This window comes from Nyctereutes procyonoides, unplaced genomic scaffold (assembly GCF_905146905.1).
Source record: "Nyctereutes procyonoides isolate TBG_1078 unplaced genomic scaffold, NYPRO_anot_genome, whole genome shotgun sequence".
Taxonomy (NCBI): domain Eukaryota; kingdom Metazoa; phylum Chordata; class Mammalia; order Carnivora; family Canidae; genus Nyctereutes; species Nyctereutes procyonoides.
The window spans coordinates 1,838,269-1,853,827 of record NW_026575048.1 but is presented as its reverse complement, the minus strand read 5'-3'; the positions used below and the strand labels follow the sequence as shown (position 1 = coordinate 1,853,827).

General features: G+C 53.5%; 1 protein-coding gene across 1 annotated transcript in view; it reads left to right on the top strand.

The window, feature by feature from the left end:
• Positions 1-15,559, top strand: part of EIPR1 (EARP complex and GARP complex interacting protein 1) — a 121,376-nt gene that overhangs the window by 16,360 nt on the left and 89,457 nt on the right. Inside the window, exon 3 of the mRNA XM_055327521.1 lies at positions 8,197-8,329. Within this exon, the coding sequence (XP_055183496.1) occupies positions 8,197-8,329 (133 nt within the window). The remainder of the gene's footprint in view (positions 1-8,196; positions 8,330-15,559) is intronic.

The window sequence follows — 15,559 nt, the reverse complement described above, 5'->3', positions numbered from 1 at the left end:
CTGCTCACATGTCCTGTGCATGTTCCTCCTCTGTACAACCTGTGTTCTCTCCTGCGTGATGGGCTTGGTTCCCCTCACATGCAGCACGTGTTCTTCAGAGGCTGGCTGCCAGCCGGGGCTGCCAAGAGGACCCACCCCCCAACCCCGGGAGGCGTGAGCACAGCTTTCCCCATCCTGCTGCTCTCTAGAAGCAGTACCGTCCTTCCTCTGTTTCCCACTGATGATACCATTATTATTATTATTATTAAAGGCTTATTTATTAGAGAGTCCACGTGGGGGGTGGGGAGGAGCAGAGGGAGAGAGAGAGAGGGAGAGTCTCAAGCTGACTCCCTCCCCATGGAGTGTGGAGCCAGAAGCAGGGCTTGATTCCATGACCCTGAGATCCTGACCTGAGCTGAAACCTAGCGTCGGGCACTCCTCTCCCTGAGCCGCCCAGGCGCCCTGCCCACTGATGTTCTGGTTATAACATGATTACCTGGTGCATTTGCCAGTGATGACAACTGGCCCCTCTGCACCCCGGCTCCTGCGGCCCCTCCTGCTTGTCTGCTGATGCTGGGAGTGGCTGGCTCCACAGCCAGGTGTTGGGATAGGCCAGGGAAGTGGGGCCTGTGCCCCAGGGGTGGCCCGTCGGCCAAGGGTCAGAGACACACACACAGCTGCCGGGTGGGGAAGCCGGGGAGCTGCTCAGGACTGGGTGGGGATGAGTCTCACACCCGCGACTTCAGTGAACGCATGTCATCGACCCCATTTCTAGGCAGGTGGGGGGTTGGCCCTGCACAGTTGTGAGGGTTTTCACAGATGAGCGAGCTGGAATATGGCAGAAACACAGCTGTTCCCCTTCCCCTTCCGCCTCCCTCCCCCCCCCCCCCCCCCCCGCAGCACAGGTGGTCAGGGCTGCGAACTAAGGGCGTCCTGCTTGCTTCCCTGCAGATACCCACACAGATGGTGCTGGTGCTGGGGGCTGTGCTGGTGCTGGTAATGGGGGCGGCCCCAGATCAGGCTGCCCAGGCGGAGGTGGGGTGGGGCTTGGGGGGTCCTGCTCACAGGCCTCTGGTGGGCTGGCTGCTGGCTGGCTGGTGAGGGTTAATGGCTTCTGGCTTTGCCTGGGGCCATCAGCTCCTGGGCAGTCATTAATTCCCTAGAAAGTGCCAGTCCCTGAATCAGTCCCAATTAATTCAGCTGTGCTATTTTCTGAAAGTTTTTGGAGCTGTCACAGTTGCTGGCCTTTTTTTGTCAGATGAACTGCTTTACTTTCTGTCCGTAGTTTGCACGGGGGTTCTGTGTTGGGAGCAGGATGAGTGTGCGTGGAGTCTTTCATCTTTCTGGATTCTCCTTCATGGGAAGGTGGGGAAGGTGGGGTTCTTTCCACAGAGGGTACGTGCTCACTGGCTGTCCAGTGGGGGATTTTATGTATGTATGTATGTGTGTATTTATTTATATTTTAATGATTTTATTTATTCGAGAGAGAGAAAGAGCAAACACAAGCAGGGAGGGGCAGAGGGAGAAGCAGACACCCTGTTAATAAGCAGGAAGCCTGACGTGAGACTTGATCCCAGGGCCCTAGGATCACGTCCTGGGCCGAGACAGATGCCCAACAGACTGGGCCACCCGGGAGTCTCCAGTGGGGGCACTTTACGCAGAGCCTCAAAACAAGGGTTCCAGGTTGAAGGAGTTGATTTGCTTCTGTGCTGTGCTTTTCCCAAAGATTTCCTTTGTCTTTTGCTACCTGGGAGATGAGTGCCAGGGTGACAAGCGTGCAGACTTGTCCTCCCTCAGCACGGGCCATGGAAAGGCGGATCCCTGAAGGGAGTGACACTCAGTGGCTTCATCGCCTGGATCAATTTTTTTCCTTTTTGTTTTTAATTTGTAAACTCCATTTTTTTGTTTGTGTTTTGAGTAAGGACAGCTTTGCTCATGAGCCCTGCTGCCTGCAAGCTTGTCCTCAGTGACCCTGAGAGTCACCTGGGCCTTTGTTAGACATTGAGGATCTCAGCCCCAGCCCAGACTAACCGAACCCCATCTCCCCGCTCCACACCCCTTCTTCCCATTATTGATTACACCTCAGAATTTCTTTTTGAAACATAGAGTTCTCTATGTCTTTTTAGTTGTTGGATTTATATCTAAAAGCATATAATAAAAACACAGCTGGAGGTACTGTGGTGACCTGTTGAGGTTCCAGCTTTTTCCCCAGCCCTGGAGCAGATGCTGTGAAAGGTTTCCATCTTGTCTGCTTGTTATGGTCTGGATGTTTGTTTCCCCCAGATTCATAGGTTGGAACCTAACCCCCCAGGTGATGGTGTGAGGGGGTAGGGCCTGTGGAAGGTGCTTAGGTCATGACAGTGGAGCTGCCATGGATGGGATTGACCCAAAGCTTCCTACCCCTTCTACCACAGGAGGACACAGCGAGAGAAGAGGGTGGCCATCTGATCCAGGATGACGCCTGTCACTAGACCCGATCATGCTGGCACCCTGCTCTCAGACTTCCAGCCTCCAGATCTGGCAGGAATAAATTTCTCTTGTCTATAAGCCACCCAGTTGGTGGGATTTGTTGCAGCAGCCCACATGGACTAGGACACTGCTTTTCCAGGAAATGCCCTCACTGGGTGCCAAGAGGGTGTAGAACGCAGGTCTGCCTGCCTGCCTGCCTGCCTTCTTTCCTTTCTTCCTTTCTCTCCCTCCCCCTCCCTCCCCCTCCCTCCCTCCCTCCTCCTCTCTCACTTTCCCTCCCTCCCTGTCTCTCTCACTTTCTCTGTCTCTCTCTTCCCCTCCCTCCCTCTCTCCTGGCTGCCAGGCATGCTTTGGCTTCTCGGAGAAGGATGTTCATATACTGGGGTTTATTAGCTTCAGGATAGACATAATACAGACAGGTAAATGGTGGCCGTGTGGGCGTATTAGGTATTGGGGAAAGTGCAGCATGTTTGACGTTAACTTTTTTTTTATGAATTTATTTTTTATTGGTGTTCAATTTGCCAACATATAGAATAACACCCAGTGCTCATCCCGTCAAGTGCCCACCTCAGTGCCTGTCACCCAGTCACCCCCACCCCCCGCCCACCTCCCCTTCCACCACCCCTAGCTCGTTTCCCAGAGTTACGAGTCTTTCATGTTCCGTCTCCCTTTCTGATATTTCCCACTCATTTTTTCTCCTTTCCCCTTTATTCCCTTTGACTGTTTTTTATATTCCGCAAATGAATGAGACCATATAATGTTTGTCCTTCTCCGATTGACTTATTTCACTCAGCATAACACCCTCCAGTTCCTTTGACTTGTCACTTAAAGTCTTAGCTAAAGGATCACTAGATGTTTCAGTTAGAAGAAAGCAATCCTAGAAATCCATTTTCCTAAATATACTTAAGCTGAAGCAAGAACTCAGAACGAGTGACTTCCTCAGGGTGAAGTGGCCAGGAAGTGGCATAATCAAGCCTGGAAGCAGGTCCTCGGATCCCAGACGCTTGGGCATCCCGTGTATCCCCTGGGGCTGAACGGACTGTGCTGAGACGGAGTTTCAGGGGTGCTGACTAGAGCCACGAGGAGAGAGCGCAGAGGTACGAGGCCATCCGAACCACTTGCTCTCTCAGGCCTCTAGCCACCTGCGGTGTCCTGTGTGCTTCTTAAGGACCTGCCTGGAGGCGGCCTATTCGTTTTCTGTGGATGACAGTCTGCTGAGGGTGGGCGAGCCCAGTCCTTTATCCTGGTGGCTGGACCCGTCTATCCTGGTGGCTCACGGGCCGAAGCCAGCGACAGTACGACGTGCCTGTGGCCAAGCTGCTGGATTCGTAGCTTTCCCTAAGAAGGGAGCTTTTAAGTTTTTATTTCTAATTTTATCCATTATTTAATTTTTTTCTTTTAAAAAAATTCATAAGAATTTGTTTACCTTCAGTTCAGGAAGAGAGATGAAGTAGAGAGACCATACAATGGCCTGGAGTGACAGGCTCTAGTCTGGCTCCAGGCCACAGAGGAGCCAGGGTCTGTGGGCAAGGGACAAGGGACACCCTTCTCTAAGGCCCGATTCTCCAGGAAGATGACGAGCGTGAACATCTTTATGGGCTTCCTAATGAATTTTATGACTCTTTCTCCTAACTTCTTATACAGAGAGTCATCTGGGCCCGTAACCCTGCACTAGTAAACCCGACTGTAAAAGATTTAATAATGGTAATTCAAAATAGATGAGTTTGGTCTCCATTATAAGCTGTTAAAACATTTTAAAAACTCAGATATGGTGTGAAGCACATCAAGTGAAGATTAAGCGCTACCCAGATGACCACGTCTGCCCGGCCCTCTTAGCCAGTGTTCATTGGTCTTCCTTCTGTGCCCCCATAATCTTTTGCACTCACGAGTTACAGTGTTGTCTTGGAATTGTCTTCATAACTGGCCTGGAGCTGCATAAATGTATTCCTCCGAGTATTTGTTTGTGTGTCCAGCATAAGCTGGGGAGTGGGTCGTGCCCTGAGGACAGGCGGTTGGAGCCTCGGTCTCCTCTGAAGTCAGGAGCTGATTTCTGCTCACCTGCTGCAAAGCCCAGGGGAGAGCGGGGAGCCTCCGTGTGCCCCGGATGGCCTGGGGCTTCAGAGCACCTGCTCTGGAATGCTGTTTCTAACCGAATGAGACACCCGGCTTCACCTTTGAGGCCTGGGTTCCTCCACCTGTGGACTGTGGCTAATGGTGGCACGCGGCTCTGTTAAGGATTAGTAGAAATAATGTGCGTCAAATAGCGCCGTGCCTGGCCCATGTACCTCTTGGCCATTATGACCCATCTCTTCATTGTCCTGGCGTCTTACGGTCCTTCCTGAACATAACATTTCATGAAGATGTGTTCTGTGGGCCTGCCCACGAACCCGCTGTGAGTGATGCTACATGGAAGAACCTTAGACTGTCAGGCTGGCAGATGAAGGTTAAGGGCCGTAGTATCAGTGCGTGTCAGACTAGGAGAGGAGGACTTGGGGGGGTCTTGGGCTTGGCCCTCCTTCCTGCTGTGTCCGTGTGCCCGGAGGTGTAGAAAGGAGCCTAGAGGAACTTTGGGTCAGGCCTTGGAGCCTGTGGACAGCATGTTCTTGGTGACAGAAGGGTGTCCTGGCGAGGTTGTGAGAGGGAAGGCCCTTCCCCAGGTGAGCGCGGCCTGGAGCAGGGGCGGGGACGCTGGGCAGGAGAGCCCGGCAGCCAGGGGTCCTGGGCCATTGGGAAGAGGCTGGGGCGCAGGGCGCTGGGGGTCAGTGCAGCTGACGGACGGTGGGCTTGCTTTGGGGTGGGCGGATGGAGCCAGCAAACGGGAATTCTGACGCCAGAGCTCTGGTGGTGTCACCGTGTGGGGCTCCTGGCCCTTTAGTGCGCGGCAGAGGCACAGAAAAGGGGGGAACAGGAAAGAAGTGCATTTCAGCGCATTCATTCATGTTTTCAGTCCTAATGGATTTCCAGATAAGTAGGAAATGTCAAATAATGAAGAAAAACATTTACTCATTACCCTAACAACACAAAAGTTATTCCATATTTTGTATATTGCCTAGTAGTCTGTGTTCACATGTGACTTTTATATAATTGTGTGTCATTTTATATTCTGCTTGTAAATTTTAATGCTTTCATTGTATTCTTGGTATTTATAATTGCTCTTTATCATGATTTTTAAAGAAGATTTTATTTATTTGAAAGAGAGTGTGCACATGTGGGGAGGAGGGGCAGAGGGAGAGGGAGTATCAGACTCCCCGCTGAGACCCCGTGACCCTGAGATCATGACCTGAGCCCAGACCAAGAGTCAGACACTCAACTGACTGAGCCACCCAGGTGCCCTGCCCCGTCTTTTTCATGATTTTTAAAACTATATAATACTCCATAATTTTCTTGTTGTTCATTCATTCTCTGGGACAGGTTTTAAGAAATCAAATTATATCAATTTCAACATTTATGTAGTTTCTATTTACATGTTATAATAAATCTTTAGAAAGAATTATTCAAATGTACGATGTGTACCGATTTTACCACAGCCTTCGCAGGGTGCGTTGTCACCATTCAATCAGCATCACAGAATTCTTATTTTAAATGTTAATGTCATGAGATACAATAAAGAATGATTTTTTTCTCACTTTTGAATTTTGTGGTTATGCTCACTCTAGTGGATTTGTGTGTAAGGTGTAATGTGCCCACACTCCATGTGTCTAAAGTAGCCAGTCTGACACCTTTTACACACTCATGCACACACTGACACCCACCCCATGCCCGCAGGACCGCCACCACCATCACCGACAGCCCCTGGGGCCCGTTTTACAGATATGCCACCGCTTACTTCCCCGTCCCACTGTAGATGGACGTCTGGGCTGTGCACCGCTCTTGGTGCAGCATCATGAACGAAGCTGCCGTGAGCTCTCTGGTGCGTGTCCTTTGCCCAGGTGTCAGCTGGGTATAGAGCCAGCAGTAGGTATGGGCGTAGGACATGTGCAGGTTTAACCTTAGTAAGTACTGCCAAATATTTTTCTCAGGAATCAATTATTTAGTAATTATTGATGGCTTTTTAAATGTGTAACGTGTCCATGGAGGGAGAAAATATTTACAGGTAAAATTCTCTCATGTGTGGAGGGAAAAACACCAAAACACCAAAAGCAGTTTTATGTATTTATTTAAAAAAAATTATTTGAGAGAGAGGGAGAGAGGGGTGGACACACAGGGGAGGGACAGGGGCGGGGGCAGAGGGACAGTCAGACTCCTGCTGAACAGGGAGTCTGATGCCAATGCCAGGCTCAATCTCAGGACCCCGAGATGCTTACCTGAGCAGAAGGCAGATGCTTCACCGACGGAGCCGCTCAGGCAGCAGTTTTATTTATGTATTTATTTATTTGAAGATTTTATTTATTTATTCTTTTTTTTTTAAATTTTTATTTATTTATGATAGGCACACAGTGAGAGAGAGAGAGAGGCAGAGACACAGGCAGAGGGAGAAGCAGGCTCCATGCACCGGGAGCCCGACGTGGGATTCGATCCTGAGTCTCCAGGATTGCGCCCTGGGCCAAAGGCAGGCGCTAAACCGCTGCGCCACCCAGGGATCCCTATTTATTTATTCTTGAGAGACACACAGAGAGGCAGAGACAGGCAGAGGGAGGAGCAAGCTCCCTGCAGGGAGTTGGATGTGGGATTCGATCCCAGGACCCCTGGGTCACGACCTGAGCCCAAGGCAGATGCTCAACCACTGAGCCACCCAGGTGCTCCTGAAAGCAGTTTTAGAAGTAAAAGTAACAGGAATGGTTATTCATCTCTTCCTGCAGAGGTGAGGGGAGGCCCGAGTGTGCACTGCCTTCACCGTGGTGTTTCTTGTAATCTTTATCTTCAGTGTTGCACGGACGCACAGTCACACAGGCTTGCGGTGTCCATGTGGGGTTTGAATCCTGAGTCCAGAGCTACCCCTTCCAGGGACCGGTGATTATTGTTCTGTTAACACTGGGCATAAGAGGAAGCAGTGAAGACAGGCACCAGGCCCACTGGGCCATGCGTGGCACAGAGAGGCTTCTGGGTGTCATGGAAACATTTTTATATTTATTTTTATTTATTTTTATTTTTTATTTTTTATTGGAGTTCAATTTGCCAACATATAGCATAACACCCATTGCTCATCCCTCCAAGTGCCCCCCTCAGTGCCCGTCACCCAGTCACCCCACCCCCCGCCCACCTCCCTTTCCACCACTTCTTGTTCGTTTCCCAGAGTTAGGAGTCTCTCATGTTCTGTCTCATGGAAACATTTTTAAAACAGCATTTATTGTTTGTTCTGATTGCAAAGTAATGCATATTAACCCCACAAAATCACAAATACAGACCACAAAGAGGTAGAGGAGAAGCTGCCGCAGTCCACCGTCCGTGGGTAACCATCCTCGCCAGGCTCCTTCCTGGCCCGGGCTGTGTGCTGTTCTCACAGCTCTGTTCGCGCCGCTCCTTGTGCCCCACAGCCACGCGCGGGCCTCAGAGGCTCTAGGGTCCTAGGCACAACCCTTGACAACTCTGGCCCTGGTGCCAGCCAAATACTCGGTGGGGATTTCCGACTTGTCTTTTGAGAAGAACACAGGGAGGTGAGCTCACAGAAGTGTATCTACCATCAGTGTGGTAACAGTAACAGTTAATTAAAGATGTTAAAGATGCATGTGATTATTCTTTGTAGTCACTCTGTTTAACACAGGCACATGGGAAGTGAGGTCCTGATGTTCTTTTTCATTGTATTTGTAGATCCACATCATAGATTTTGATGATGAAAACAACATTATCAACAAAAACGTCCTCCTCCATCAGGTGGGTGAGATCTGGCACATCAGCACCAGTCCTGCGGACAGAGGCGTGCTGGCCACCTGCTACAACAAACGTGAGTGTTCTCGGGGTTTCTATGCACCTGCAACCTGGGGCTTACGTGGCCACTGGGTCAGCGCATGACTTACGGGGTTGGTGGTGGGCAGAGGTGCTGCGCTCACAGGGAAGCCGTGATGCTGTAGGCGGACGCTTTGCTGCAGGGAATATGACTCGCAGCCTGAGACTGGAAGCCGGGCTCAGGGCTGTTCCAGCCACATGGACCTCTCGGGGCTGGGGACTGATGTGCTGGAGGCTCTCAAACGACAGAGGTCAGTGTCCTCCTGTGTTAGTTAGCTGGGCCCCTCGGAGGGCAGCGATTTGTGTGTACGTGTGCACGGTAACAGTTACAGGGTAACGAGAGTGTGGGATGATGCTCTTCAGTAACCCCTCCCTGCGTGCAGCGCACAGGCGTGTTGGGAGTCCATGCTTCTAATAAATGTCTGCCACCTGTGCTCTTTGGCTCTGGGGCTCGTGACGTTTGTGTCAACCCAGTGCCCGGCAGGCCATGCGTCTTCCTCCTTCCTCCTCTCTCTGTCATTGTCCATAACTGGTGTTCAAGTTCTGGCTATGGGGAAAGATCCCCCATTGCATCTTTCTCTGTAAGCCGGAATAAAGTCTGTTTTGTGCCAGGTCGTCTCTAAAATGTTTCCTTCGGTCTTCCGCACACCAGGTATGTCTGGGCGTTGTGCGCGTCTGCCCACGGGCGCCGCCTGCCATCTCCTCTCTCCTGCCCTGGCCTCAGCCCCGTGTGTACGGCTGTCTGTCTGCTCTGGGCGGCCTGGTGCCCTGCTGCTCGGAACCTGTGCTGAGACGCTGCTCCCCGGGATTCTCCCTCCGTGGCTTTCTAGTTCACGTCACGCCCACCTTTATGTTTTTAACACTGTTTTTCTTCAGGGCAGAAAAGTTGTTTTCTGAAAGGCCTTCCCGCCGCCCCCAGCCCCTTGTGTTCTTTACCTCTTACTCCTGTTATTCCTAGCATGGACTGGCGCCTTCGCTGGCTGGGAACAGCCTCCCTGGGAATCCGCTCGGACTTGCCATCCCCCCAGCAGCGCAGTGTGGGGCGGGGCAAGGTTGCCCCATGCAGCCTACAGGGACGGAGGCCGAGGCGGTGCTGCCGTAGCGTATCTGGGACGCAGCAGCCTTCACACTTACCCGCCCCCACGACCCAGCGCCCTTGCTGATGGTGGTTTGCGTTGCCTCCCTGTGCCGGATGGCGTGCCGTACTGCATGTCAGGCCACGTGGCTGCGGGTCTGCTGTCCCCCATCCCCCTGATGCTGCTGCCGCCGCCTTCGCCCCCCGACACGGGAGCTTGGCAGCCTTCCTTAGGTAGAGATAGCCAGAGGTCTGCAAATGAAAGTGCAGTTGGTCCTCTTCTGGTAAAGTGACTTTCAAACTTTTTTGACCAATTTCCCTTTATTTATTTTTTTTTAATTTTTTATTTATTTATGATAGTCACAGAGAGAGAGAGAGAGAGGCAGAGACACAGGCAGAGGGAGAAGCAGGCTCCATGCACCGGGAACCTGATGTGGGATTCGATCCCGGGTCTCCAGGATCACGCCCTGGGCCAAAGGCAGGCACCAAACCGCTGTGCCACCCAGGGATCCCCCCAATTTCCCTTTAGATGAACTTAAGATCAGCTGACCTGAATTTTACCTTTGCCATAGAACACGGCGGAATGACAGGAGTGACATCCCACCACCTTTCTCATATCCTGTCAGAAGCAGGTCGGTCACAGGTCTTGCCTGTACTCATGGGAGCAGATTGCAAAAAGGTGTCGTGCTAGGGGTGGCATCCGGGCCCTTGCATATGTGAGCGGCACCTGCTTCCCCAGGGGCCACGACCTCATCTATGCAGAGCATACTTGTCACCTCTGGATTCTTGGCCACAAGCGCAGCAGCAGCCTTGGGTCAGCTCCAGGCGTGCATCTGGCTTCTGGGTATAATGTGCCATCGGGGTCACTGCCTGCCGCACATTCCTTCCTCATCTGCTGACCCGTGAAGCTATGAAGTCATCTGCCCGTCACATGGCGCTGGGACAGGTGTGGGGTGATAGCTGCTGACATAATGTTCAAACAGGAGAATGGGAGGTCAGAGGAGCCACTGGCCATGGCCATTCGTAGGGCAGATGCCACTGGAGGGCCTGCAGTGGCCCCAGGTCCGTCTCTCAGCCCTGCCCACCGGCCCTCCTCTGTCCTTCATGGGGCAGCTGGCAGGTGCAGCCAGGGACACCACCAGCTCACCCCTGCGGGCACATGTGGGCTACGTAGCCACCTGTGTCCAGTGCAGGCTGGCAGGGTCTTGTGAGGCAGGTTCCGCAGTCCATACACCAAGCCGTACCCCCAGGTCTTCCTGAGATGGTCTCTTGTCTCCCCTGGTGCCTGCCGGGAGGAGAAGGCCCTCTCCCTCTCTGCCCAGCCTCTGTCTGACCCTCCAGCTGGAACTTCCTGTCCCCGCACCCTGGCCTGTTGGTGCCCCTTGAGGGTTTAGCCTGTTCTCTCTGCGGCGCTTTCCAGCAGCAAGTCTCTGAGTGTTAGCGGGTGTTCCTGCCAGTGTGGCTGAGCACATCAGAGCCCTCGAGTCTCACATCTGGGTTCCTTTGTTCTCACCGTGACTCCCTTGTTCCTTCTGTCACCTTCCACAATCTGCAGCTAGACACAGGCCAGGCGCCACCTCGCTCTCCGCGCAGGACCCTTGGTCCACCCAGCCCGCTGCCCCGCTTCTGTTTCTGCCACCTCCTAACAGGGACCCTCCTCCTGTTTCCAGAACATTCCCCTCCCTCTGAGCCTTCACTGGCAGCATCCTCTGTGTGCCCGTGGCTTCTAACAGGCTGTTCAGATTCTCAAAGACCGTGTCCCCTGGCTCGGCACTGGGTTCAGTATCCTTCTGTAGGCTGCGTGGGGAAGCGCCACAAATACATTCCCCACCATCTGGGGCGACCCGGCCTGGGGGGTCCTGGTGCCGCTGTGTCCCGGCCTCGGTGGGGGCTTGCTGGCTGTCTGCTGACCCCGTGCTCGGTCCCCGGGGCTGTGAGCGGCCGTGGCTTGAAGTGCTGGTCTTGCCCTGTTTGTCCACAGCTCGGGGGTGGAGCGCGTCATCGGGCCGCCTGCGTCTCAGGTCCTCATCAGGACCTCGGAAAGCCTCCCGCACCCCCCTGCCACTGCTCCTCCATGGTGGTCAGCCCCCTGTGCCATGCTTGCCTCCCAGGTCAGCCTTCCTGGGGACAAAGATGACTGTTTCATGGCAAAGCTCAGCTTTTCCTTTTTTTTTTTTTTTGTTTTTTGTTTTTTGTTTTTTAAGCTCAGCTTTTCCTGCTCACAGGTGGGACTTAACACATTCCAGACCTGCAGCGCAGGCTCTTTGCCTGGGTGAGGTGGGGAGGTGGGGAGGGGGTGAGATGGGGAGGTGGGGAGGTGCCAGGAGCACCTTCTTTCTCCTCTCACCGGGAAGGAGCTGCCCTGCTATTCCCCACCCCTCCTCGCCCCTCCCTGCCCCTCTCCAGTCCACATCTGATCCGCACCAGGTTGTCTGTGCAAGTCCCGGTCCCGGGATTAGGCCCAGCCGGTCCAGTTCAAACACCCGTTGAAGAACTTGGAGCAAGGATCTGTGCTCACCATGCGAACTTCATGCACTGAAGGCTGCAGAGTGACTGCACACGTTTGCACCCAGGCACTTGTGGTCTGTCCTTTACACTGAGCTCCCCACCAATTTGAGGCTCTGCCCTGCGGCTCCTTAGATGTGGGTTAGACCTAGAGCCTCACTGATGTGGGTTGGGATAGGAATCAGGTCATCACCATTGCTTCAGTGGATCTTTGTGTGAAGACCACAAGTGCACTTTGCTCTTTATCTTCCTGCGAATTTGTGTTGTGTCCTGCTCTCCGTGTCTCAGTGTCTGGGCTGCTGAGGGCCATGTGTGGGTGTCAGCACGTACTCCCCATCCTGCTCATTGTCTGGCTCATGTTTGTGAGCACTGCATAGACACAGGTGTCCTGGCTGCCCTGCTGCCCCTCTTGTGCATGTCCCTGCTCTGCTGTGGCCCATCCGTGTTTCCATGGGTTTGCACCATATTTTAGACAGTGGTAGTAGCATCCTTTAATTGAGAGCCCAAGAGCCTCTGAGCTGTGTGTCTCACACCCTGAGTTGTGCCCCCCCCCCGAGGAGGAGGCTGCCAGGGGCAGGGAGGGCGGGGAGTGGGAAGGAGGGCCGAAGGGTGGCAGTGGAGCAGGTCCAGGCACCAACCTCCCAGAACCTCTAGTAGGGACCTGCTTCTAGCAGAGACTTGTCCTCGCTTAAAGCCGTTATCGTGTCCCTGTTCACATGAGTCCAGAAACCCTTCTCTGTGGATCTCATTGGGGGAAAGGAGGGAGGACCCATGGAGACGTGGGCTTTGGTGCCATCCTAAGATGTGGAGTCCCCTTTGAGTGGTGGCCTCTTCTTGAGAAATCTAGGAAGTTGTATTTTCTGTGAACAACCGTGTCTAAATTATATCCATATATGATAGTAGGCTAAAAAATGTCTGCACATTGGTGAAGTCTGCACTGCGGTGGAACTCTGGTGCTCTACACGCACACACACCCTGGGACATCATGATGGCCTTGTATGTGAATGTGGAGAATTGGATTAACTTACAGCTCATTTTTTAAAAAGATTCATTTGTTCATCTTGGAGAGAAAGCGCGCATGAGGCAGAGGAGGGCAGAGGGAGAGGGAGAAAGAGAATCCCAAGCAGACTGTGCTGGGTGCAGAGCCTGACGCGGGACTTGATCCCCCGACCCTGAGAGCAGGACCTGAGCCGAAACCAAGAGTCAGACGCTCAACCGACTGAGCCACCGGGTGCCCCAACTCACAGCTCGTTTCTAAAAATGCAGATGAGAAGAGCTCCCTCCGTACCTTCCATTGTTCTACTCAGGAGGGATGGTAAGCAGCAGGATTCAGTTCCCCTCGCACAACCCAAGTAGCTGCTACGTGCAGGCCGAGCTTCTTGTCGGCAACCTAAACATGCAGACTCTTTCAGACCAGACTCTGCACCCACGTGGGCTAGCTGACATCTGTGTCGTGCAAGGAGCAGGTGACAATGTGATTTTAGCCGTCACCTGGGATGATGATGAGAACCTCGGAGTCTGGGTGCTGGGGGCAGGGTTGGATGGACACTGAACTCTTCTGGAACTTTTTCTGCCTAATGAAGATTTAAATTTTTTTTTTAACTTATTTATTTATGATAGTCACAGAGAGAGAGAGAGAGAGAGAGAGAGAGGCAGAGACACAGGCAGAGGGAGAAGCAGGCTCCATGCACCGGGAGCCCGATATGGGATTCGATCCCGGGTCTCCAGGATCGCGCCCTGGGCCAAAGGCAGGCGCCAAACCGCTGCGCCACCCAGGGATCCCCCTAATGAAGATTTAAAAAAAAACCCAACTCTAGCTTTTCTTTCTGATAATTTCACAAGAAATGCGTCACCGCAGAGGCAACACGAGGGCATGTGGGAGGATGGAGGCCGTTTCAGCAGGGCTCCAGAGCCTGGCGGGGCTGGGCGTCTGTGCCGCAGCGGAGCACGGGGCCAGCTGGGTATGGAGCAGGGGTGGGGACAGGCGAGGGGGCCCCTCGGGACACAGGCCGGCGTGTCCTCCGGAAGGAAAGCCTTTGTCCCAAGGCGTCGTGGTCATCGCGGGAAGGCGGGCACGTGTTCTCCGCCGCTTTGCCTCCAAGCTGCAGGTGTTCAGACTGCCTCCCTCCCCACCTGGCTCTACCTCCCCAGGGGCTTCTCTGGGGCGTCAGCCCTCCTGTCCTCAGGCGGGTGCACTGGAGGTTCCTTGAGAAAAGTCTGTGCGTCAGATGAGCTTCATAGGTCGGCTGTTTAAAAACTGTGACTTTGCCACTTTAATTTCCTTTTTTCTGAATGAGTGTGTGTCTGTTTTTGTGTGTCTGCTTATGCCACTGTGTCTGTTGTGTCTGTTACATGTGTCCAGTGTGCCTGCGTGTGTCCTGCACGTGTGTGTCCTGTGTCTGTTACATATGTCATGTGTGCCTGCGTGTGTGTCGTGTCTGTCCTGTGTCTGCTACGTCTGTCATGTGCATCCTGTCGGGTGCATCTGTGTGTGTGTGCCGTGTCTGTTGTGTGTGTCTGGGGGGTGTGGATGTGCCTGTGTGTGTGCTTGCTCACTGCTCCCTTTGGCCCCTTCTTGGGCAGCAGGGGGCACCAGCGTCCTCCTCTGTGCCCTCCTCCTCACTCTGGTCCCTCCCACCACCGTCCCCTCCTGGGTACCCATTGGCTGTGTCCTAGCCTGATGCCTTCTGAAAAGCTTTCCTGCATTTCTCAGATGTTTTTCTAAATACCGTCCCGGACATGAAGACCTTGCTTGAAAAGGTAGAATGGGGTTCACAGCTGGCATCTCACTAAGGTACCCCGGGTGGATGGGTGTTCCTACCCTGGCAAGTACTGAGCTCAGTCCCCGGCCCCGGTCCCCAGGCTGCCGGGCGGCGGGGGGACCCTCGAGGCCCCCGGAAGCAGCAGGGAGCATGGCTGGATCCCAGGTGCAAATGTCCTTTGGAGGGGGCATCTCCGGGTCTCCCCCAGGGCCCCCCCGAGCCTCTGCCTTCCCATGCCTCACCGGCTTATGCTCTCCCTCCCACACATCCTGAGCTCCCGTTGCCCCGAAAGTGCCTCCTCACGGAAGCTCTCCTCTCCCATCCCGGCCTCCGGCTGGACTCACGACTCAGGGGCGCTGGCATGACATTCCGTGTTCGTGGGGCCTCTTGCTGGCAGTGGATACCCAAGGGCCCCAGCACATGTTCCCCGTTCACCTCTGTGCCTGCAGCCTCCTGAGCCGGTGAGGTCTACGCCTCCTGTCCTGTGCCCTCCTGGCCAGCACACTCTTCCCTTCAAAGTGATCAGTGTTGGAGCTCTGGCCTGCTCAGTTGGTGGAGTGTGCTGTTGGGAGTTCGAGCCCCATGTCCGGGTGTAGAGATTACTTAAAAATGAACTATTAGGGAAAAAAGTGGCCCAGTTTGGAAGATCAGTTACATAGCTATGTAATAGCTGCTCAGAAAATACTTATGGGTTGAATTGGTTAATTTAAGTAGAATTGAAATACTAGTCTCAGTGAGGTTTGATAAGACGTAGTAGGCTTCCTAGGACAGAGCGTGCTGAGATGCAGCGAGCGAGGAGGTGGGAGGAGGCCCGGCCAAGATAATGCTGAATTCTCTCTGTGCTCCGAGGGGGGACCTGAGAGGAAGGAGACCGGCGTCCCCTCTG